This window comes from Lithobates pipiens, unplaced genomic scaffold (assembly GCF_037356315.1).
Source record: "Lithobates pipiens isolate NorthernLeopardFrog02 unplaced genomic scaffold, aLitPip1_a1.2 Scaffold_23, whole genome shotgun sequence".
NCBI lineage: Eukaryota > Metazoa > Chordata > Amphibia > Anura > Ranidae > Lithobates > Lithobates pipiens.
This window is the reverse complement of record NW_027507785.1, coordinates 292229636-292253319: the sequence shown is the minus strand read 5'-3', so window position 1 is coordinate 292253319 and position 23684 is coordinate 292229636. Positions and strand designations below refer to the sequence as shown.

The 23684-nt window shown below is 46.0% G+C and overlaps 1 protein-coding gene across 3 annotated transcripts in view; it reads right to left on the bottom strand.

The window, feature by feature from the left end:
- Window positions 1-23684, bottom strand: part of MCOLN2 (mucolipin TRP cation channel 2) — an 82813-nt gene that overhangs the window by 25388 nt on the left and 33741 nt on the right. For all 3 annotated transcript variants that reach the window (XM_077450332.1, XM_077450334.1, XM_077450333.1), the window contains exons 7-11: window positions 16237-16336; window positions 15257-15369; window positions 9555-9704; window positions 1293-1394; window positions 1065-1187 (exon numbers count right to left, since the gene is read on the bottom strand). In XM_077450332.1, the coding sequence (XP_077306458.1) occupies window positions 1065-1187; window positions 1293-1394; window positions 9555-9704; window positions 15257-15369; window positions 16237-16336 (588 nt within the window). The remainder of the gene's footprint in view (window positions 1-1064; window positions 1188-1292; window positions 1395-9554; window positions 9705-15256; window positions 15370-16236; window positions 16337-23684) is intronic.

Genomic DNA, 23684 nt, shown 5'->3' with positions numbered 1-23684 from the left:
ATATCGAACTGTTGTAACAATGAAAACGAAAATAAAGCATTTATTTATGTCGGATCTTTCGTTTTTCGGATTTTGTGCTTTCGTTATCGTTTGTCAAAACGAAAACGAAAATAGCTGAAATTCGGACGAAAATGCATTCGGACGAAAACGAATGCACATGTCTATCAGGCATATCAAACTTAAACTGTGGGGGCCATAATGGGTGGGGGGGGTAATAATCTTATAGTGGGCCACATTATGTCTGAGGGTTTTGCCGAGCTACTAAAAAGGACAAAAAATAAAAAGCATGGGGGGGGGGGGGGGGGAATTTTAGCACATTGGTACTTTATATTATGGCAACAATTGCAAATCTTCATCCCAGAGAAAGGGGTGTTAAATGTTCCTTACACCATCATTTCATATTCCTGATATGCATCTGCTGTAACATGTACGTGTATAAAAAAGTATCCTGTTATCTTTGTATTGCTTCCTTTGTGTGAAATCCCTGGTGTTCCTGCCAGTCCCTCTGATTTCCTTTTAAAAACTGACCACATTAAGCAGGTAAACACAACATGGTCAGTTCTCTAGCTATGCTGGGAACTCAGCCTGCTGTCCTCCAATGATGAGATTTGTCCTGACCCCCCCCTGCACATCATTTTACTGGGAAGCTCGGTGTACTGCTGTTTTTACTCTCCCAGCTCTTATGCAGCTGAGAACATGGGAAATACGATCAAAAAATAATTAAATAACATAAAAAGGCATTTTTTTATGTCTATACAAAGAAATTAAAGGCTAAACATTTATTTTGTTATTATGGCTTGTCTTACAAGGAGATTGTTTACAATCCCTTTAAAAGTTGAACTTTGGGGAAATTAAAACTACCCTTGCATTGGATTTACCCAAATAATTGCTCATTTTTACCGTTAAAAAGCACTGCTGGTTGACTGCTGACTTTGCAATGGTGAAATTAACATAAATCATTTTGAATGCCATACAGAACTGATCTTTCCATGCTACAATATCACATTAAATTCTACAGGAGAAACTATATAAAAAAAAAAAAAAAAAAGAAGACTCCCCTATACCTTCTCATGGTATGGTCCTAGCACAATCCAGCCACAGAAGGTGTAGCCAAGGTAGATCATTCCTGCACAGCAGCAAAATCGTAAGACTTTGGGTAATGAAGCCTGCATGGTCAATATGAGAACCTGAAGAGAAGAAAGATTAAAGAAATTAAAGCATGCACTGCAGTATCATGTGATGACCTAATACTTTGTCACCAAAGTCTGTCAGTATCTAGACAAGACACTCACGTTATATTTTTGGAAGTAGCCCAGATACCGAATAACACCAACCCAAACCAACAAGGTGGACGATCCAAGGAGCAGGCTGCACACATCATAGGAGGTCAAGTTCTGGGAAGGAACAAGAGCTTGTGAGACACCAGGAAAAAACAGGTAAATCCCCATGTAGCCCAAATACCAAAACATTTGTATTTTTAGTCAACCCCCAGCATTGCAGGACAACCCACAAAAACTGACATCTGTGTCTCTTCTAGCCCTTTATATTTATATATTCATGTGTGGAGGTCTTGCCACCAAAACTCTAATTAGCTGCTGTACTGGTCGTTAGAAAGTTAACCAATAGCATAATACCCTCACTGAAGCATTCTTTATTGCATAAAAGGGGGTTGTAAAGGCAGAAGGTTTATCTTAATGCATTGTATGCATTAAAGAGGGATTTCACTGGAAAAAAATTTATTAAAAGCCAGCAGCTAAAATACTGCAGCTGCTGACTTTTAATAAATGGGCACTCACCTGTCCCGGGGTCCAGCGATGTCAGCAGCCGAAGGCCGATCGATGGCTCAGCTCTCGGCAGCTACCGACGCCATTCTAGGTGAGGGAATCAGGAAGTGAAGCGTTGCGGGTTCACTTCCCGGTTCCCTATTGCGCATGCACGAGTCACTCAGCGCAATGGGAATGGTCAGCGCCGTTTCTGGGACTCGTGTGTGTTCCAGCAGACAGTGTACCGGGACAGGAAGAGGCATAGACTCCCACGGGATCACCGGAAGTGGGTGCAAATACCTGTCTGCACCCCCCCTCCCCCTGAAAGGTGTCAACTGTGACACGGGGGGGTTCCGATGAGCGAAAGTTCCATTTTAGGGTGGAACCCCGCTTTAAGATTAAAAAAATAAAAAATAACCTACTGTGTGTAGCACAAAAAAAATAAAAAATTACCTACTTGAGGCCCTTCTCTCTCCAGCGATGTCAGTGGTCCAGGACACCACTCCTGATTGGCTAATGCAGAGCAGGGGCACCATTGACTCCCGAGGCTGTCAAAGTCAGGCAATCAGGGGAGAGAGGGGTGGGGCCAGGTCAGGGCTCTGTGTCTGAATGGATACATGGAGCTCTGACTCTACTTGGGTGCCCCCTGTAGCAAGCTGCTGGCTGAGGGGCACTCAAAAGGAGGAAGGGGCCAGGAGCAGAAAAGAGGGACCCGAGAAGAGGGGGATCCAGGCTGCTCTGTGCAAAACCAACTGCACAGAGGAGGCAAGTATAACATGTTCGTTTTTTTTTTTTGTTAAAGAAACAAGCCTTTATAATCACTTTAACTGCAATATTGGTGCTATATAAATGCAGAAAAATTAGAGTTACGCTTACCGGTAACGTCTTTTCCAGTAGTCTTTCAGGACAGCCACTATGAGAGATAGACTCCTCCTCTTCCTCTGGAAACACTGCGCCAGCCCATAAATTCTTACTTCCCCTGCCGGACCTCAGTTTATATCGAGAATACCTCCGTCCAGCTGGGGAGACACAAGAACACATTAATAACATATTTATCAAATACCATTATCTTGCTGCGCTCTGGTCTTTTGTAAGACTCCCCCCAATTTTCGGGTGGGAACTAGGGCTGTCCTGAAAGACTACTGGAAAAGACGTTACCGGTAAGCGTAACTCTAATTTTCCCTAATCGTCTTTCAGGACAGCCACTATGAGAGGATAAGCGAGCACTTACCAGTTAGGGTGGGACTACAGCTTGCAAAACCTTTCGCCCAAAGGTCTGCTCACCTGCAGACACCAGATCCACTCTGTAGTGTTTTACGAAAGTGGAATAGCTGGACCATGTTGCTTCTCTGCAAATCTGCTCTGGCGTTGCTCCCGCTCTTTCTGCCTGGGAGGCTGCCATAGCTCTAGTGGAGTGTGCTTTAATACCCACTGGGATTTCTTTCCCTGCAACTAAATAAGCCTGCTCGATGGCTACTCTGAGCCACCTAGCAATAGTGCGCCGGGAGGCCTTACAACCTTTCCTGGCCCCGGAAAACAAAACAAATAAGGAATCTGACCTTCTAAATGACTTGGTCAGTTCCAGATAGTGTAGGATACATCTCCTAACATCCAAATAATGGAATTTTAGTTCCTTCTCACCGGAGGGATTGGGACAAAAAGAGGGCAAAACAATTTCCTGGCTTCTATGAAAGCTGGATGCCACTTTCGGCAAAAAGGCTGGATCGGTCTTTAAAACTAACCGATCCGGAAAAATAACGCAAAAGGGAGCCCTGACTGATAAGGCCTCCATCTCACTGACCCTCCTCGCAGTTCTTACTGCTACCAAAAACACTGTCTTCAGAGTAAGCCCTCTCAGAAAACACTCCTTTAAAGGCTCAAAGGGGGGTCCAGTTAAGCTCTGCAAAACTAAAGATAAATCCCCATCTGGGAAAGGACAGACCCTGGACCGGTCTCTGTCTGGACAGGGCCCTAAAGAACCTGACTACCCATGGGTTGGCAGCCAAATGATCTTCTAAATAAACACTGAGGGCTGATACTTGACCCCTAAGGGTACTAATGGATAAGCCCTTATCTGCCCCACATTGTAAAAATTCCAACACTACGGAGGAGCTCCGTACTGGGAAAGAGCTCTCTGCGCACCACTTGTTGAAACGCAACCAGACCTTTTCATAGATCTGGCGAGTTTCCTTTTTCCTACTGTCCAGGAGGATAGAAACTAGTCTCTGTGAAAATCCCTTAGATTTTAATAAACCCTCCTCAGTAGCCAGGCCGCTAACTTCCACTGGCGTACCTGTGGGCAGAGGACTGGCCCCTGAGAGAGGAGATCGTCCCGAGGGGGCAAGAGTAAGGGAGGTTCTACCGCCAACTGCTTTAGCATTGAGAACCATGCTCTCTTGGGCCAATGTGGAGCCACCAGAATCAGAGATGTGCTTTCCATCTGAAACTCTCAGAACTGCTGGCAACAACGCTGGAGGTGGGAAGGCATAGCAAGTTCTGAAGTGCCAATTCTGGCTCAAAGCGTCCACCCCTAAGGCTCCCTCTCCCCTTTTTAGGGAGAAAAAACAGGGGGTTTTTGCATTGTTTTTGGACGCGAACAGGTCCACCTCCGGAGACCCCCATCTCTTTATTATGAGATTGAAGACCTCCTGGTTGAGAACCCAATCGCCCTCCCTCAGCCTCTTTCGGCTGAGAAAGTCTGCTACCACGTTTTTCTCTCCCCTCAGAAAAACTGCTGAGAGCGAAAGGGTGTAGGTTTCGGCCCAGGACAGGATCTCTGTCGCTAAAGACAACAGGGCTCCGCTTCTCGTGCCACCCTGTTTGTTTAAATAGGCCACTACGGAAGAGTTGTCCGACCGCACCTGAATGTGGTGACCCCGGAGCTCTTTTTTGAAGAATCTGAGGGCTAGTCCCACTGCCCTTAATTCCTTCCAGTTGGACGATCGAGTCAACTCGCCGTCCTCCCAAGTGCCCTGGGCTAGAAGGGAACCCAAGTGTGCCCCCCAACCTTTTCCACTTGCATCTGTGGTTACTACCCGAGAAACCGGGATGAGCCACAGACGCCCTTGCGACAGATTTGTCATTTTCCTCCACCACCAGAGGGATCTCTTTACCTGGTGTGGAATGTGTACTAGGGTGTCTAGAGCCTCCTGACTGTGGTCCCACACCCCTAGGATGAAGGTCTGTAGGGGACGAAAATGTAGCCCTGCCCACTGCACTGCTGGGAGGGTAGATGTAAGGAGACCTGGAATGTCACTGGGTTTTTCGGGGCTGGACAGGAGGGCGAAAAATCGCCCCTCCTCTGCCCCTGCCTTTTTGGGGCCAGGTTTTCTTTTTCCCCTCTGGTTTAGAGGTTTCCCTACGCCCCTGCGGACGAAACCCCTTTTTAGTTGGTACGGGGGTTTTCCGTTTAAGAGGAAAGGACTTTTTCCTGTCCGCTGTCCGGTCTAGAACAGTCTCTAGCCCTGGGCCAAAAAGGAGGTCCCCGGTCAGGGGTATCCCACATAGCTTTATCTTGGAGGCATTATCCCCTGGCCATGTCTTTAACCAGAGGGCCCTTCTGGCCGAATTGGCTAGAGCCGCCGTTCTGCCCGACATGCGGATGGACTCAGCAGAGGCATCTGCTATGTAAGTGATCCCTCGCAGCATAGTAGGGAAGGATGACAGAATGGTTTCCTTATCTGTGCCTGCCTCAATATGTTGTTGGATCTGTGAGAGCCAGTGCTCTAAATTGCGAGCCACAACTGTAACTGCCATTTCAGGCTTTAGATTGCAGATAGCCGAGTCCCACGTCTTTTTAAGCAGAGAGTCAATCCTTTTGTCCATGACATCTGCCAAGGCCCCCATGTCTTCAAACGCCAAATCTGTATGTCTGGAGACCTGGGAGAAAGCGGCATCCAATTTGGGACTTTTATTCCAAAGGCATGCCGGGTCCTCTGAAAATGGGAACCTTCTTTTGAGGGATCTAGATAAAAAGGGTTTTCTCTCCGGATCCTGCCACTCCTTTTTAACTGTTTCCATTAAAACTTCGTGCACTGGAGACACCCTTCTTTTTGGCTCCCCCAAACCTGAATACATTTGGTCATGCAGGGTTAGGGGCTTTTTATCCGTCTGGATACCGAGGGTTGCATAAATTGCCTTTAAGAGGTCCTCTACCTCATCAAGGGATAATTTATATCTGGAGGCTTTCCTGGACCCGTCCTGGTCCTCCCCCTCGGAACCCTCCTGGGAATCGGAAGAGGAACTGTCTGGAAGTTCCCTACCTGTCCCTGAAGGGCCTGCAACCTCTGTCCCCCCTGTACTAGCAGGTTGGACCGGAGCAGAGCTCTGTGCTAGAGGTGGGGTTGTATCCTGGGGAGATGGACCCGTGGGAAGCTGAAATTTTTCAAAAAGGGACCTAAAAGAAGAGAAGGTGGACGAGAGCTCTTTAACTGAAGCTGCTAGTCCTGACTCCTGCTCAGATTCCCTTTCCCTAACGAGGGAGTCAATACACCCCTTGCACAACACTTTGGTCCAAGATTCCCCTAAAATGTCCCTACAGGAGGCACACTTCTTTTTAGAGCTATGCGTAGACCTAGTTTTTTCCGTAGCTTTCTAAAAAAAAAGGAAAAAAGAAAAAACAGAAAAAGACAAAGTCAATCAAAAGCTTGGGATACAACCCTGGGAGTGCACTAGACCCTTTTTTAAACGAAGGGATCTGAGCCTCCCCTCCCCCCTGGCCACCCAGGGGGTCTGTCCCCCCCCCATGATAGAACCATACATTGGGGTGGGGGGCACCTAGATAGAGAGTACCCCTCCCCAGGGTGCTCTTACCTTAGGAATGCTGGAGATAGAGTCTGTCGTTTGAGCCTCAGCTTCCGACATGACTGCAGGTGGCTGCTTACTACAGAGTTCCACGCTGCCTGTGCGCGTTCTGAACTCATCTCCAGCTTGTGCCCGGCCCTCCTATCAGCTCCACGACCCGGAAACAGAAGTCGATCGTATTCGAGGTCAAGCCTTTGTTTCCGCCGGATACGACGTCGCCCGTCGTTCGGCCCGCTCGGTTCAAAGAAAAAAAGCGGCGGACTGTACCCATGTACAGGGAAATCTTCCGAACGGCTTGCCAGCTGCGTCCCTGTAGACGCGATAGGAGTCCCCCACGACCTGAAGCCGCGCTCGACTCGGAAGGGGTGGCAGTACCTGGTGAGGTAAGTAAACCGTTCGACCCGTCCGACACGCGGACGTTGGTTTCGAACGGTTTGAACCCAGCTTTCTCCAAACGAAGCCCCTGCTTCTTTCAACCGGGTTCTTTTAACGACAAAACGGCCACAGCCTCCCCGACTGATCGGCCTGGTTCCTTGCACAGTGTCTCCCCGCCGGAGGAAACACTAATAACTGAGGTCCGGCAGGGGAAGTAAGAATTTATAGGCTGGCGCAGTGTTTCCAGAGGAAGAGGAGGAGTCTATCTCTCATAGTGGCTGCCCTGAAAGATGATTAGGGAAAACCCTCATTGTTGTCTTCTCAGAAGTTATATACTAGTCTTTGGTGGAGTCCTTTAAATTCCCATAATCTGCTGCCTCCCAACTAAAAAAATTTCATGAAGCTGACGAGGGTAGGGTAGGGGAGGGGGGCACTAAGTGCTGGAAGAAGTACTCTAGTTTTAATTTAAAAAATTCTCAAGGGACTGGGCTGCCGGCTAAAATGCTCAGATTTTCATTCTGGAATTCATCTTCAACTTCTGCTAATGCCTGCTTGGATTCCCCATTTGCAATAGACATCAGTGATGGGAAAACCATCTTATAGACAATCCCAAAATGATATCAACCAGTTAAAGGGTTTGTAATCCCAACAATGAACTTCTGCAATTTGGTTTATTTTGGTCTGTTAATATAAAGTTGAATGTGTTGTATCAGTTTGATAAGCGCATAAAAATATAATAATAATAATAATAATAATATTATATACTGATCCTGCTCCTACTGTTCCACTCCTAACAGGCCTCGCCATAGTCAAAGAAGTTGAGTGCGCCTGCTGAGCGTCATATCCAGAGGTTGTTGTCTTTGGGAAATAGACATATGAGTGCTACCAACATTTCTGCAGAGGTTGAAGGGGTGGGGGGGGGTCAGCCTGTCAGTGTTCAGACCATACGCTGCACACTGCATCAAATTTATTGCCAACGTGTACTGTGACATACTGAAGCAGAGCATGATCCCCCTCTATTCGGAGACTGGGCCACAGGTGGTCTCTCTCCATTTCCTCCTCTTCAAATAATACTTTGTTAGAAAAATAAAAACATTATTTTTTTTTATTTAAGGATGGTTTAATAGTTAGAGTTGATGTAAACCCAAAAAATTTTTTTATTTTGATGTCATGTATAAGATTTTGTATCATTTGAGTCCAATCTTGCCACAAAGAGTTAATCCAGCTCTGAGCAATCCTCTTATTGTTCAGCGAGATAAATTTGACAAACATAAAAACGTTGTCAAACCCTCCCCCTTGCTGTGAGTGACAGGTGATTTACATATCTCGTGCACTAGCCAAGAGACATGCATTCTTTTTTAATTCCCTCCCACTCCTTTCTGCTGTTGCTCTGCAAGGATTGGCTGTTCCACACCTCAGCATGATTGGGCATGCTGAAGTCTTATGGTTACTTTCATGTCTTTTCACTGGATGTTAGAGATCATAGCAGAAGTTCAGTGTAAGAAATACACAGGAGAAAATGCATATTGACAAGGGGAGTGTAGAGGTGGGCGGGGAGTCTAATGAGATCACAACTCCACCCACCGAGCTCCAGACAACAGACCCACCCACAAAATCTGCAGTTTTTTGGGTCTCATAGCAGACAGAGGGGAGACATTTGACAAGTAAAGATACATGCAGGAGGCATGTATATCCTTCTAGATAACCTATGGCAGTGGTTTAGAAAGGATGACATTGGGTTTACATCCACTTTAAGGATTGTGCTAAATCTACATCATTTGTCAACTCTGTACTTAAATGCCATTTACCAGCAACCCACCTTCAGTTCTAAATAGATTGGTGAAATTAGAAGCTTCTACAAGTGTCTTAAAAGGAGTCACAGGGAACAGGAAGTGATGGTTGATCTCTCCAATTTTCACAGCAACAGAACCAAAAGCATTTTTAATCAGCTGATTATTGCGCTATTCATATCCCAATGACCCCTCTTTATTTCTGATATCCAGTATCCTCTTTCTGTACCATCTTTCACTGGTGTCACATATAGAGGAAGTGAGGGAAAATATATACCCAATGAGGTCACTAAACAGCCATAGGTTTGCACAGCCTATTGCAATAGGTGTGCACCTCAAAGCTCAAACACGCGTGTGCATTTATACTGACAGTATCGGTAGGGCAGTGGACGGTGGTTAGTAGGGCAGTGGACAGTGTTCAGTAGTTTTTATTTAACTTTTTTTTAACAATAAAAAATAAATAAAAATGTTAGAGTTTTTTTTTTTACAATTTTGGGGGGCTTAGTGAAATATCAGGGGTCTAAACAGGGGGAATCTGTGCCACACAGGGTGATTAGGGTGTGCCCAGGCACACCCTGTGCGCATACCTATGCTAACAGCAATAAAAAAACATCAAAAAATTTCCAACCCCTTCACAGTCTATAGAAACGTTCTAAAGCATTTTGGCTGGAGTTGGGCAGGTGGACCCACTGAAGGTACTAGAGGTGCCCAATCTGAATCTCACGTCTGAATTTTTGGAATGAAGGGGGGGGGTGAGTGTACAAGTTTTATAGTTACACCTGATTTTAGACAAAATATCAGTTCAGAGACCATCTAGACCTACCTTGGCTTTGATCTCCATCTTTATTACCGACCCAATGATTGTCATCAGATCGCTGATGATGACCATGACGTACCAGCCATTGATAAATTCCAGCCGGTCAGCTGAACATACGTGCCTGTTATATTTATGCAGGAAAAAACGCACAAATCTCTGCAACAAAAAGTACAGGTTGAAAAAAAATAAAAAATTAGGACTTGCTGCCCTCTAGTGTAGAAAGTTGTATCTGACATTCTGACAATTTGGCAAGTAAAAAAAAGCATCACTAAAAAGGCAAAATTATTATAATACAGTATGTATATTTTGCCAACAGTTCGCAAATCTTCCCCCCCCCCGATAGCCAAAACAGGAAGTGAGGAAATCCGGCTAAAGCGAGGAAGTCTCAGCATGTCACAATGGTCACTAAAATTAGTGTCCCCATTTGATGATTTCTCCTCTATTACTGTTCTGGTGACAAACCGAAATTTGGGATTTTTTTTCACTTTCAGTGTTAATAGGGCAAATAGAGAAGGGGGGGGATCTCTCTAATGGGGGTACAAACAGCAATAAAAACCTGACAGGTGTTCTAAATCCTCTCCAGTCTATCCACAAATAAAAAACCCAACAACGAACCACCCACACACAAACATTTTGCCTTTAGTGACACTATAAAATGGTCTCTTTTCTGGATGAAAATTGAATTACAATTTATGACATGTTCACTTATTGCCCCCAAGAGCTCTTTCCCATCAAATAAAAGAAGCTTGAATTTGATGCAAATAAAACTGCAATCAAGTGTATTTTTTTTTTAGCTTTGAATTGCAGAAGGATTAGAACCCCTGTAAGCTTTTATTGCCATCTGTGCCCCCATTGTGGAGATCCACCCTCTCTATTTGTCCTGTTTACCATTATCATTGATAATGAAAGCAAAAAGAAAATTCCGGGTTGTCCCCGGAAAAGTAAGAGGGGATATCTTACAATGGGGACACCAGGTCTGGTGACCTGGGGGTCCCCAAGGAATCCCCTTAATTTGCAGGGATTTCCTCTCACTTACAGTTTGGCTATGGGACAGGAAATAAAGGGAGAATCTCCGCAATGGGATACACATGGTGAAAAAAAAAAAAAAAAATCTGACTGAGGTTATAACTCTCCCTAGCTCTATCCAAAATGGAAAAAAAAAAAAAAAGAAAAAGCCCAGGTTCATATATGTGCAAATTGGTTGTGGATTTCGCACGCAATGGAACTGGTTCACACAGGTCTGGGCAGGCGCGGTACGCATTTCAAAAAGGTCCTGTGCATCTTTACTCTCTGGGTCCGGTTCAGGTGAAAATTCTAACATGATTCGCACCTGAACCGGTGAACAGGGACGCACCGGGCCCCATGCTGGGAACCCGCGGCCTCACATATGTGAACCCAGCTTTAAGTATAGTTCTACTTTAATCATGTGACATGCATACATAAATAGGTTGAGTTTGACTGCCATAAAATAATTGTATTTAATCCTTCAAAGGTTTTAGCAGTGTTAGTTCATATGAAGGCAAATCACATTTCCTGCAATGATCAATTTTCTTTCACAAGGCAAACAAAACAAAAAAACAAAAAAAAACACAACACTCTTCCGTCCATGCGAATGGCAGTCCAATTAAAAATTTGATCAGATCTATTTTTGTATTTATTCAAATATAACTGAATACAATTAGGAGGCAAGAAAATCATCCATTACCTCCATTGCTGGTATTGCCATCATGAGGTGCTATGCCATTATGCAACTATCCTCTTACTGTAAAGAACCCTTTCTAGTACTGATGATAAAACCATTTTTATTCAGCTTACAACAGAAATTTTATTCTCTGAAATTTTTTGTACCAAACATTTTTCAATCAGTAAGCCTTAAACACTTGCAGCCTACCATATAGCAATATGATGACAGCAAAGTGGTTTAGTTATCTTGATTGGACGTCATATGACATGATCAGGATAACAAGCCGGCGTGTGGTGATCCGAGGTGCTGTGTCAGTCTGACAGACCGCAACTCCGATTATCGTATGGAGACCAATCACAGCTGATCATCGTGTGAACCAGGAAGTGCCGGTAAATGTCTATCCTCAGTTCACGTCGACAGGGAAAGCCGATCGGCGGCTCTCCCTGTCGGGGGGGGAGGAGGGGGTCTGTGCTGATAATCAGCACATTGATTATCAGTGCAGCCCCCCCCATCAGATGTGCCCATCAGCTGCCAATCAGTGCCCAACAAAAATGCCTGCCAGTGCCCATAAAATTGGCAGTGCCCACAACAGTGCCCTTCAGATGCCACTCAGTAATGTCTGTCAGTAGCTCCTCACCAGTGCCGCCTACTCAGTGCCCATCAGTTTTTTGCTTCAAAATGGTCGGCCTTTTTTTTTTATAGTACAAAAAAATAAAAACCACAGGAGGTTATCAAATACCACCAAAAGAAAGCTCCATTTGTGGGAAGAAAAATATAAAAATGTAGTTTGGGTACAGTGTTGTATGACCGCGCAATTATTCAAAGTATGACAGCGCTGAAAGCTGAAAATGGTCCTGGGCAGGAAGGGGGTGAAAGTGCCCTATACTGAAGTGGTTAAAGTAGAACTAAAAGGCAAAACTTTTGATGCGATTAGTCTTGTGTCAACTTTACCTCGTTAACCAACCATTGTGGGGTATTTAAATGTAATATTTGTTTTTCTTGTTAATGTGGTGACTGTCCCTATTTTTGAAGTGTATAAAAAACAGAATTTATAATTCAATAAAAGTGATTTCTTTGGGTTTTACCCCAACATCTCGTCTGTGTACGATACTTGGGATAAAGGGCTGGTATTAGCCATCGGTCTGCCGGAAGGGTTTGGAGGGCAGGAGGCACCGTTTGGCAGCGAAACTCAAGCGTTCTTGGTAGGAGGTCCATCACAAGGAGCATGTCAGAATGTCTGATCCACCAGGCAGACTGGCTCCGTATGAACCATGCCATTCATATCCCATGTTCCCCAATTTATTGGAATATGAAGAAGGGCTTGACTAGCCCTTGGCCAATTAACCCTGGGGGATGTTCCCATCCCAGCCCACAGGATGTTCTGTATTATTCTGTATAGTATTAAATGGGTCCTGGAGGGTTCTGCTGGCTGGGTCAAGGATAGGATTTCTGGACACCCGATCGCGACAATACCAATCACCGCCTGGCTGTCGTAATAAGGCGCCATATAACGGTTTTGGGGATTTCTCTTTGATGCTACCTAACCTAGGAAAACAGTTTTACATGCAAGTGTGGCCCGAAATGTGTAAATCAAAAAAAGGAACCATTTTCATCTCTCTGCCACTAATTGTTTTATGATAGTTAGTGATAAAATAGATTTGGCCGGCATGTTTGGCCGACATTTCAGGGCCCTCTCACTGTCCACTGCTGGTCTTGTAGACGGAATGATTAGGACTTTTCTTTTGAGGCACCAGGAAGGTGACAAATCTAGGCTTACTTGGATGGGGTCATCTTGTTGCCATCTAGGTGCCAACTCTAGTTTAGAGGCTTATACTGTCCATTTTTAAATGCTAATTGAAGAGCATACAGAGGGTATAGAAAAGGATCACCCCCTTCAAAATAATCAATTTCAAGCTGCAAAGCGGCAAAATTTAAGACAGACACAGTTTTGTTTAAACCAGCTGTATTTACTCAGTGCAACTCATAACATCAAAAGTGAAAGATATAACACCAGCTGGATAACACAAAAACTGTGTGTCTTCATTTCAGGCTGCAAAGCAACAAAATTATATTAAAAAGGGGGCGATTCTTTTCTATACCCACTGTATGTCTATAATCGATTGCCGATTAACTGCTTGCGGACCGCCCCACGTAGTATGGGGCGGTGGCTCCTCTGGGCTAAATCACGTACAGGTAAGTCATTTTGCCCTTCCGGAGCTGCTCCCGCTCCTGCTGTGATTGGGCACAGCGGGAGACAATCAGCGGGGTCCAGCAGACCCGCCGATCATTCCCGTCAGAGGCAGAACGGCAGTCCGTCTATGTAAACAAGGCAGATCGCCATTCTGTTAGTAGGGAAGACAGAGATGCTGTGTTTCTGCTAAGCAGGAACACGGACCCCTGTCTTTCCACAGCTAAAGCATCCCTCACAGAGTTAGCAAGCACTCCCAGGGAACACATTCAACCCTTCGATAGCCCCTGATGTTAACTCCTTCCCTGACAGTGTCATTAATACAGCGACAATGGATATTTTTTTTTTAGCACTGATCACAGTATTAGTGTCACTGGTTCCTAAAAAAGTGTCACTGCGTGTTCAATGTGTCTGCTGCAATGTCACAGTCCTGCTATAAGTCGCTGATCGCTGCCATTACTAGTAAAAAATAAAAATTCCAAAAATATCCCATAGTTTTTATACACAACTTTTGCGCAAACCAATCAATATAAAAGTTTATTGGGATTTTACCAAAACTACCGTATTTATCGGCGTATAACGCGCACCCTAAGTTTAGGAGGGAATTTTAAAGAAAAAAAACTTACATTTAAATGCCCATCAATGCAGCCTTGTCAGTTTCTTTTACAGGCTTTCCGATTAAAAATGACACCGCCGAGATACAGAGCGGATGTCCTGTGTATGTTGGCGGCACTCGGTAGCACTCGGCCATTCTCGGCTATTTTCAGCGGCTTTCGGCCGTTCTCGGTGGCTTCCGAAAGGGACAGAGAACAGGCGAAAATAGCCGAGAGCGGCCGAAAATAGCCAAAAGCTGCCGAGACCGGCAGAAAAGGCAGAAGAGCTCGCAATCGGCAGGTAATCAGCCCTCCAAACCCTTCCGGCAGACCGATGGCTAAGTGCGTGTTATACGCCGATAAATACAGTATGTAGCAGAATATATATTCGTCTAAATTTATAAAGAAATTTATTGATTTTTTTTTTTTTATTCGATATGTTTTATAGCAGAAATGTAAAAAAAAATTTTTTTTTTTTTTTCAAAATTGTTGGCTTTTTTGTTTATAGCACAGAGGTGATCAAATAGCTTTTTTAAATTTTTTTTATTTATTTTTTTTGTGGTATTTGATCACCTCTGTGCTATAAACAAAAAAAGGCCAACAATTTTGAAAAAAATAAAAAAATTTTTTTTTACATGTCTGCTATAAAACATATTGAATAAAAAGAAGAAAAAAAAATGAAAAAAAAAAGCTATTTGAGGGGGGAAAAAGGACATCAATTTTTTTGGGTACAGCATCGCACAACCGCGCAATTGTCAGGTAAAAAAAAAATGGCCGGTCATGAAAGGGGGGGGGGGGGGGGGTAAACCTTCCTGAGTTCAAGTGGTTGAGGGAATACTGCATCTTATTACCACAAAACTGAAACTATGCAGAAATTCTGAATATATTTGAAAAGTGCAGCAAGAATATTTATCTCAGTCTCACTGACTGAAAACTTCGGTCCGGAAACCAGTGGATCAGCCTGACGGTTCGGATTTTTCGAAAGAGCCTTTTAAATCAAGGCAGGAATTTTAGAATAGATTTTTATGCACATAAAACAAGATCTGAGAGCAAAAACTATGGGGTTGATTTACTAAACCTGGAGAGAGCACAATCTGGTGCAGCTCTGCCTAGAAACCAATCAGCTTCCAGGTTTGTTTGTTTTTGGGGCCAAAGTGTAATTGAACAACCTGGAGTTAGAAGCCACTTGGCTACCATGCACCACATTTTGCACTCCATGTCTCATAAATGAATTAGTACTTACTCTTTGTAGTCTTATAGCCAGGACAATGGAACGCGTACACAGGATAAGAGATGTCAAGCAGGTCAGGATAACAAAGCCATCGAACACCAGGATATAGTGAGTGTTCTTCTGAGCTGCAAGAGAATCAAAATGAAGATCTGAATTCCAGAAAAGGTTGTTACACGCCATTTTGACACACAAAAGGCGAGAGAAAGTGCCAGTCAACAGTTGTTAATGGTTGGCTGCATGTCCCCCCTTAAGAATAGTATTAGCCCTCAGCATTTTTTAGCTTAACTCATTGAGCACAATTAAACTAAGCATTCCACAGTAAACTTGCAGTGCTGCTGGCTCCTGCTCTCTCAGTGGAGCCTTCCTGAACTTCCAGTCTTTGAGAAAAAAAAAATATATGTAATAGTGGACAATGCTCTCTTCAGTCTGCTAGCTTGGAGAAGAGGAGCCTTGTCATGCTAGGCTATGGGGCAGGGTGGTTCTATTAGGCACACATGATAGGGAGATAGCTCTAGTTCCTGCATACAAAGGTGGCAATATAGGACACTGCAAGAGAAGGGGGCCACCCTGCAGGAACCCTGGGGGCAGTGGTCATGGCATCAGCCTAAACTGAAACATAGTTAATGATTAAAAGATAACGAAGCTGTGTATCAAGTTAGCTACTGAAAGTGCTTAAAATGGTTGTGAAAAAAAAAATTTAAAAAAATAAATAAAAGGAATTGCTTAATATTCTTTCAAAATATACAAAAAGTATTAAAGTGCAGTCCCCTAAACCCCGAATCTATTTAAAATTGAAAGGTTCTTTCTAATTCTGGGGACTTTTAATGGAAATATTGGGTGATGTGGCAATTCTGCCACCAGGGTCAAAAAAACTATAACTTTACATTGAACGTTATTTTAGAATATATTTTCTGGTGTGGAAAAATTATAATTAGGCCTGGAATTTATGACGGACTTTTAACAGAATACAGTTATTTCATGATCTCACTCACTGGAACCAGATATATGCCAGTCCTTGCATTCCTGAATAGTAGCATCGCTGTCAAAGAAGATCTTCACCTTTCCACTGTGAGCCTGGTTATCGAACGTTATCTGTAAATAAAAAGGAAAGAATGGTAAAAACAAACAAACAAACAAACAAACAAACAAACAAACAAACACACACACACACACGTATACTTTTGTACATTCAGAGCACTAAATTAGTTATTCACCTGTAAAAGTGTCTTTCTACTGTACATCCATGACAAAAAGGTTTTGAGAATGACACAAATAATAAAATTTTCACAAAGTCTGCTGTCTCAGTTTTTATGATGGCAATTTGCATATACCTCAGAATGTTATGAAGAGTGATCAGAGGAATTGCAAAGTCCCTCTTTGTCATGAAAATGAACTTCATCCCCCAAAAATATTTCCACTGCATTTCAGCCCTGCCACCATGGGCGTCCGCAGAACTTTTTCCAAGGGGGGGCATCATTTTAAGGCCACTCATGCTCCGCCCCTTTTCGGCAATCTCATGAAAATCTTTCCACTGGTAATACATATGTGTTATATAACAGATAATTCATCTTCACTTTGTATTGGATTTGTATTTTGATCTCATACTGTCACTGTATAGGCTGTTTTCATCAAGATAAAAATATGGCAAAAACAGATGTATTGCAATGTAAAAAGATGTACATTCTCTAGGCTATATGGGCATGGTACGCAGCCACCTGAGTAACCTTGCGGACGCCCATGCTTTCAAAAACCAGCCCTGGAAAAAATGTCATACCAGCCTCACAGCATTATTATACCAGCCCAACAGCATAACGTCATTATTTTCTTGTTCATGAAAGGGAAAACCATACATTTTACCAGTTAATAGTGGTAAGTGATCAATCATCAAGGGGGACCCCAGGAACTCAGAACGTGGGGGGGGGGGACCACCTTCTGCAGAAAGAATACTCGAAGGTAAGGGGGGCTGGGTTACTAATATAAGGAGGAAACCCTTTATATCAGTGCTCCTTACATTATCGTATTCACTCCCCCCTTACATCAGTGACCCCCGACTGGCCTGGCGGTGCTTTCACTGACCTCCTCTCAGGTGCACTGTACAGGGCTCAGTCAGTCGGCTCCAGCTTGGTGGGTCTGGTTTTATCCTATGGTCTCCTGTCCACAGTCCACACAAGTCTGACTTTTCCCATGACCCCCATCCCAGCGGTGCTCCCACTCTTGACTCCTCTCCAGACTCCCTCAGAGACTGCAGACATGCTACAGGAGATGGACAGAGACTTCAGACTTAATGCAAGAGCTCAATGCAGCCTCACCAGTGCCCATCAAATGCAGCCTCACTGTGCCCACCAAATGCAGCCTCACTGTGCCCACCAAATGCAGCCTCACAGTGCCCACCAAATGCAGCCTCACAGTGCCCACCAAATGCAGCTTTACTGTGCCCATCATTGCAGCCCCTCCTGTGCCCCATGTCCCAGTCTGCAGTTCCTGTCTGTGGGAAGGTGTGTTGTTGATGCTTGGTACGGTACCTTGCATGCCAGCAGGATATCCATGATGGGCAGCAGCAGGCAGGGTCTGTTCTTGTTTTGGATGGGGACAGTGCTCATTCCAGAGGATCTGTCTGCTGTGAGATGGAGTGGTCCCTGGCCACCTGCACCTTCAGCCATCCTCATTTTCCAGCCCCAGTCAGCCTGTCCTCTGGTCCTGGGGAAGTGGAGAGCACTGGGTGGGAGTTGGAGAGAAGGGGGAGCGTACTAGAGAGTACTGGCGGGGTTGGAGAACACATGGGTGGGGGCAAAGAGCGAGGGGGAGTGGAGATCACAGGGGTGGGGAGCAGAGAGCGCTGGGGGGCCAATAAGAACAGGGGTAGAGAGCACGGTAGGCTGAGAGCATTGGGGGGGGGGCTAAGAGTGTGGGGCGGTGAAGAGCACTGGGGGGGGGGGCAGAAAAACAGGGGTGGAGAGCACGGGGGCTGGAGAGTACTGGGGGGGTACAAAGATACAAAGAGCAGGGGGAGTGGAGAGCACCAATGGGGGCCAGAAAGAACAGGGGTGGAAAGCACGGGGGACTGGAGAGCACTATGGGGGGGTGGAGAGCACTGGTAGGGTTGGAGAGCATGGAGGGTAGAGATCACTGGGGGGGCTTGGAGAGCACAAGGGGGCAGAAAGGACAGGGGTGGGGAGAATGGGGGGCTGGAGAGCATTGGGATGGGGGCTGGAGAGTGATGGGGAGAGCTGAAGAGCACTGGGGGGGAAAGAACAGGGGGCAGGGGGAGTGGAGAGCACAGGGGGAGAGCACTGGGGGGGATTGGAGAGCAAGGGGGGGGGGGAACAGGGGGGAGAGCACTGGGGGGGAGAGAACTGGAGGGAGTGGAGAGCACTGGGGGGAAAGAACAGGGGGAGAGCACTGGGGGGGAGAACAGGGGGGAGAGCACTGGGGGGAGAAGAACGGTGGGAGAGCATGGGGGGGAGAGGACTGTGGGGAGTGGAGAGCACTGCGGGGGGGGGGGGGGGAGAGCACTGGGGGGGGGGCAGGAGAGTGTGGTGGTGGAGGAGAGCACTGGGGGGGGGGCAGGAGAGTGTGGTGGTGGAAGAGAGCACTGGGGGGGCAGGAGAGTGTGGTGATGGAGGAGAGCACTGGGGGGGACAGGAGAGTACGGTGGTGGAAGAGAGCCCTGGGGAGGCAGGAGAGTGTGGTGGTGGAGGAGAGCACTGGGGGGGGCAGGAGAGTGTGGTGGTGGAGGAGAGCACTGGGGGGGGGGCAGGAGAGTGTGGTGGTGGAGGAGAGCACTGGGGGGCAGGAGAGTGTGGTGATGGAAGAGAGCACTGGGGGGGGGCAGGAGAGTGTAGTGATGGAGGAGAGCACTGGGGGGGACAGGAGAGTGCGGTGGTGGAGGAGAGCCCTGGGGAGGCAGGAGAGTGTGGTGGTGGAGAGCACTGGGGGGGGCAGGAGAGTGCGGTGGTGGAGGAGAGCACTGGGATGGTGGCTAGAGAAGGATGGGGAGAGCTGGAGAGCAGGGGGGGGCAGGAGAGTGTGGTGGTGGAGGAGAGCACTGGGGGGGGCAGGAGAGTGTGGTGGTGGAGGAGAGCACTGGGGGGGGGGGCAGGAGAGTGTGGTGGTGGAGGAGAGCACTGGGGGGGGGCAGGAGAGTGTGGTGGTGGAGGAGAGCACTGGGGGGGGGCAGGAGAGTGTGGTGGTGGAGGAGAGCACTGGGGGGGGGGGGGGGCAGGAGAGTGTGGTGGTGGAGGAGAGCACTGGGGGGGGCAGGAGAGTGTGGTGGGTGGAGGAGAGCACTGGGGGGGGCAGGAGAGTGTGGTGGTGGAAGAGAGCACTGGGGGGGCAGGAGAGTGTGGTGGGTGGAGGAGAGCACTGGGGGGGGGGGCAGGAGAGTGTGGTGGTGGAAGAGAGCACTGGGGGGGGGCAGGAGAGTGTGGTGGTGAAGGAGAGCACTGGGGGGGGCAGGAGAGTGTGGTGGTGGAGGAGAGCACTGGGGGGGGGGGCAGGAGAGTGTGGTGGTGGAGGAGAGCACTGGGGGGGGGCAGGAGAGTGTGGTGGTGGAGGAGAGCACTGGGGGGGCAGGAGAGTGTGGTGGGGAGGAGAGCACAGGAGGGGGGGCAGGGGAGCATAAGGTGAACTGGGGACAGTAAAATAAGTTGGATACACCCCCCCCCTCCTATCCAGGCACTGTGGCACATAGGGCGGGCTGTACCTGCAGCATCTCCTTCTCTTGATCATAGTGCTGGATGGCTCTGTGTACTGCGGCCGCTCTGTAACATGGCCCCGCCCCCCCAGACCGGCTCATGTGATAGGCGGAACGTTGATTCTCTTTACTTTCACACAAGCTGGTCTGAGGGGGCGGGGCCATGTTACAGAGTGGCCGCAGTAAACAGAGCCATCCAGGGCTCTGATCCATAGGAGTGAGAGAGGGCGGAGGATGCAGCCGCCAGCGGACAAAAAAAATGAAAAAAAAAGTGAAAAAAAAATGGCAGCGGCTACGGCACCTTGGGGATTCCAGGGGGGGGCACTTGACCCCCCTTGCCCCCTGCTGCGGACGCCCATGCCTGCCACAAAAGGACCAGCTGACATGTTAGGGATTCTCTCGTTAACGCAGGTGTCAGTGTTGAGGACAAGGCTGGAAATCATTCTGTAATGCTGATTGAGTTTGAATAACAGACTGGAAGCTTTAACCGCTTCAGCCCCAAAAGACTTTACCCCCTTCCTGACCAGAGCACTTTTTACAATTTGGTACTGCGTCACTTTAACTGGCAATTGCGCAGTCATGCTACGCTGTACCCAAATGAAATTTACGTCTTTTTGACACAAATAGAGCTTTCTTTTGGTGGTATTTGATCACCTCTGCAGTTATTTTTTGCGCTATAAACAAAAAAAATAAATAAACTTATCCCCAAAAGTTAAAAAAAATTAAAATTCTTCATCAGTTTAGGCCAATATATATTTTTCTACTTTTTCTTTTAAGCAAAAATAATATCGCAATAAGCGTATATTGATTGGTTGGCACAAAAGTTATAGCATCTGCAAACGATAATAAAATGCCATAAATCTTTCCTATTTTTTTTTTTTTTTACTGATAATGGAGGTGATCTACCATTTTTAGCAGTATTGCGACAGACAGATCAGACACTTGACACTTTTTTGGGACCATTGGCATTTATACAGCAATCAGTGCTATAAAAACACACTGATTACCGGAGTAAATGTCACTGGCAGGGAAGGGGTTAACACTAGGGGGCGATAAAAGGTGTTAGAACATATTGAGGGAACACACATTTAACTGTGTGGGGATGGGAGTGACTAGGAGAGGAGCCATATAATTTCTCCTACTTAGTAGGAACAAACTATATGGCTCCTCTCCTCTGACAGCACAGGGATTTGTGTGTTTATACACACACACACACACACACACACAAATCCCCAAGCTGGCACTCATGGATGCGATTGCGTGTGACCGGCGGTGATCGCACCCGCAGGTCACGTGCATTGGGTCGCCCTGCTGTGCAGCGGACACGTCCCCTCTGGTGGCCAAAATTGGGTAGGACGTACCCGTACGGGATTTCGCCCAAGAGAACCATTGTGCCACAGTATACAGTGGGGATCGAAAGTTTGGGCACCCCAGGTAAAAATGTGTATTAATGTGCATAACGAAGCCAAGGAAAGATTGGAAAATCTCCAAATGGCATCAAATTACAGTATTATAAGAATGTCTAATCTATATGTCAAAAAAGTTAGATTTTATTTCCATCATTTACACTTTCAAAATTACAGAAAACAAAATGGCGTCTGCAAAAGTTTGGGCACCCTGCAGAGTTAATATCTTGTACTGCCCCATTTGGCAAGTATCACAGCTTGTAAACGCTTTTTGTAGCCAGCCAAGAGTCTTTCAATTCTTGTTTGAGGTATCTTTGCCCATTCTTCCTTACAAAAGTATTCCAGTTCTTTGAGATTTCTGGGCTGTCTGTCACGCACTGCTCTTTTAAGGTCTATCCCTAGATTTTCAATAATGTTGAGGTCAGGAGATTGTGAAGGCCATGGCAAAACCTTCAGTTTACGCCTCTTGATCTAATCCCCCGTGGATTTTGAGGTGTGTTTAGGATCATTATCCATTTGTAGAAGCCATCCTCTCTTTAACTTCAGCTTTTTCACAGATGGCATCAAGTTGCCATCCAAAATTTGCTGAAATTTTATTGAATCCATTTTTCCTTCTACTCGTGAAATGTTCCCTGTGCCACTGGCTGCAATACAACCCCAAAGCATGATTGATCCACCCCCATGCTTAACAGTTGGACAGAAGTTCTTTTCATTAAATTCTGTGCCTTTTCTTCTCCAAACGTACCTTTGCTCATTCCGGCCAAAAAGTTCTATTTTAACCTCATCGGTCCACAGAACTTGTTTCCAAAATGCCTCAGGCTTGTCTATATGTTCATTTGCAAAGTTCAAACGCTGATTTTTGTGGTGAGGACGTAGAAGAGGTTTTCTTCTGATGACTCTTCCATGAAGACCATATTTGAACAAGTATCTCTTTATAGTGGAATAGTGTACCACAACGTCAGTGTCTGCCAGATCTTTCTGGGGGGATCGTGCAGTCAAACGTAGGTTTTGAATTGCTTTTCTCACAATCCTGCGAGCTGTCCTGTCTGATATTTTTCTTGGTCTTCCAGATCTTGCTTTAACTTCCACTTCTCCTGATGACTGCCATTTCTTAATTACATTCCGAACAGAGGATATTGACAAATATTAACAAATATTTTCTGAAAAGATCCCAGACAGAAGGTGGCTTAGCCCTTAGACCTTCAGAAATATTTTCATGTGGCCTTCCTATCCCATTCTCATAACTGGGTATGATTCGTCGAGTCAAATTCTGCGGTGGTTCTTGAGGCGGAAAATCTTGGATCATACGAGTCGCTGAGAAACGCATTGTTTAGGAGTTGTTAAAGCTCCCTTTCCTCTCACACACTCTATGAAAGCAGTCATTAAGGTTGGGCAACTATTGGTATGCAAGGATAGTGAGGACCCTCATACTCGGCCCTTTGTGGTTCAACCCACACCTCTCCGAATTGCTTACTCTCCCTGATCTGGGATTTTGGGCAACCAGGGGAGTCAAGAAATTAGATCACATTTGTTCCAATTGGTCCCAATTATCTTTTTATCCTCTCAAGGAGAAATTTGGGTTCATCAACCGCTAATTCTTCAGATACCTTAAACTCAGCCATGCCCTCCCCACCCAGTTTGGTTCTCTCCCAGTACTCCTCATACAAGCCAAACTCAAATCTATGTTATGGGACAAGCAACTAGTTAAACCCACATCTAACATCTACAAAGCACTTTCACCCTCAGTCCATTTTGGTATGGAGAAATTGTTCACCAAATGGCAGAAAGCGCAATTCCTAACCTAGATTCTAAGGATTGGAAAGACACCAGGAAATAACCGGTTTTTAAACTGATCGGATGATCCAATTTAAACTAATACATTGGTTATGTCGCCCCAAAAATTATCCAAGATTTACCCAAATTCCTCCTCAAACTGCTGGAAATGTGGAAACTGAGATGCTGGTTTTGACCATATGCTGTGGTCCTGCTCGGTTCAGGCCCTTTGGGTGGAGGTCACGGGCTTTATCAGTATTCCAACTATGATTCACGTACCCTTGAGCATATCAGTTTGCTTGCTGGGCTCCTTAGCCCACAGTCAAGCAACCAGGACCCTAACTGGTCTCCTGTTTAAATGTCAGAAAGGCACTGCTTCTAAAATGGAAACAACCAGAGGTGCCCTCTCTAACTAAATGGAAAGAGTTGGTCAACTCCGTAGTCCCACTTTACAAAGCCGCTTATCCAGCTAGGTGCTGCCCAGCCAAATTTGATAAAATTTGGCACATTTGGCTGGAATCAAACACAACTAATGCCACACAGTGATGTCCAGTTCCCCCTGCTGGAA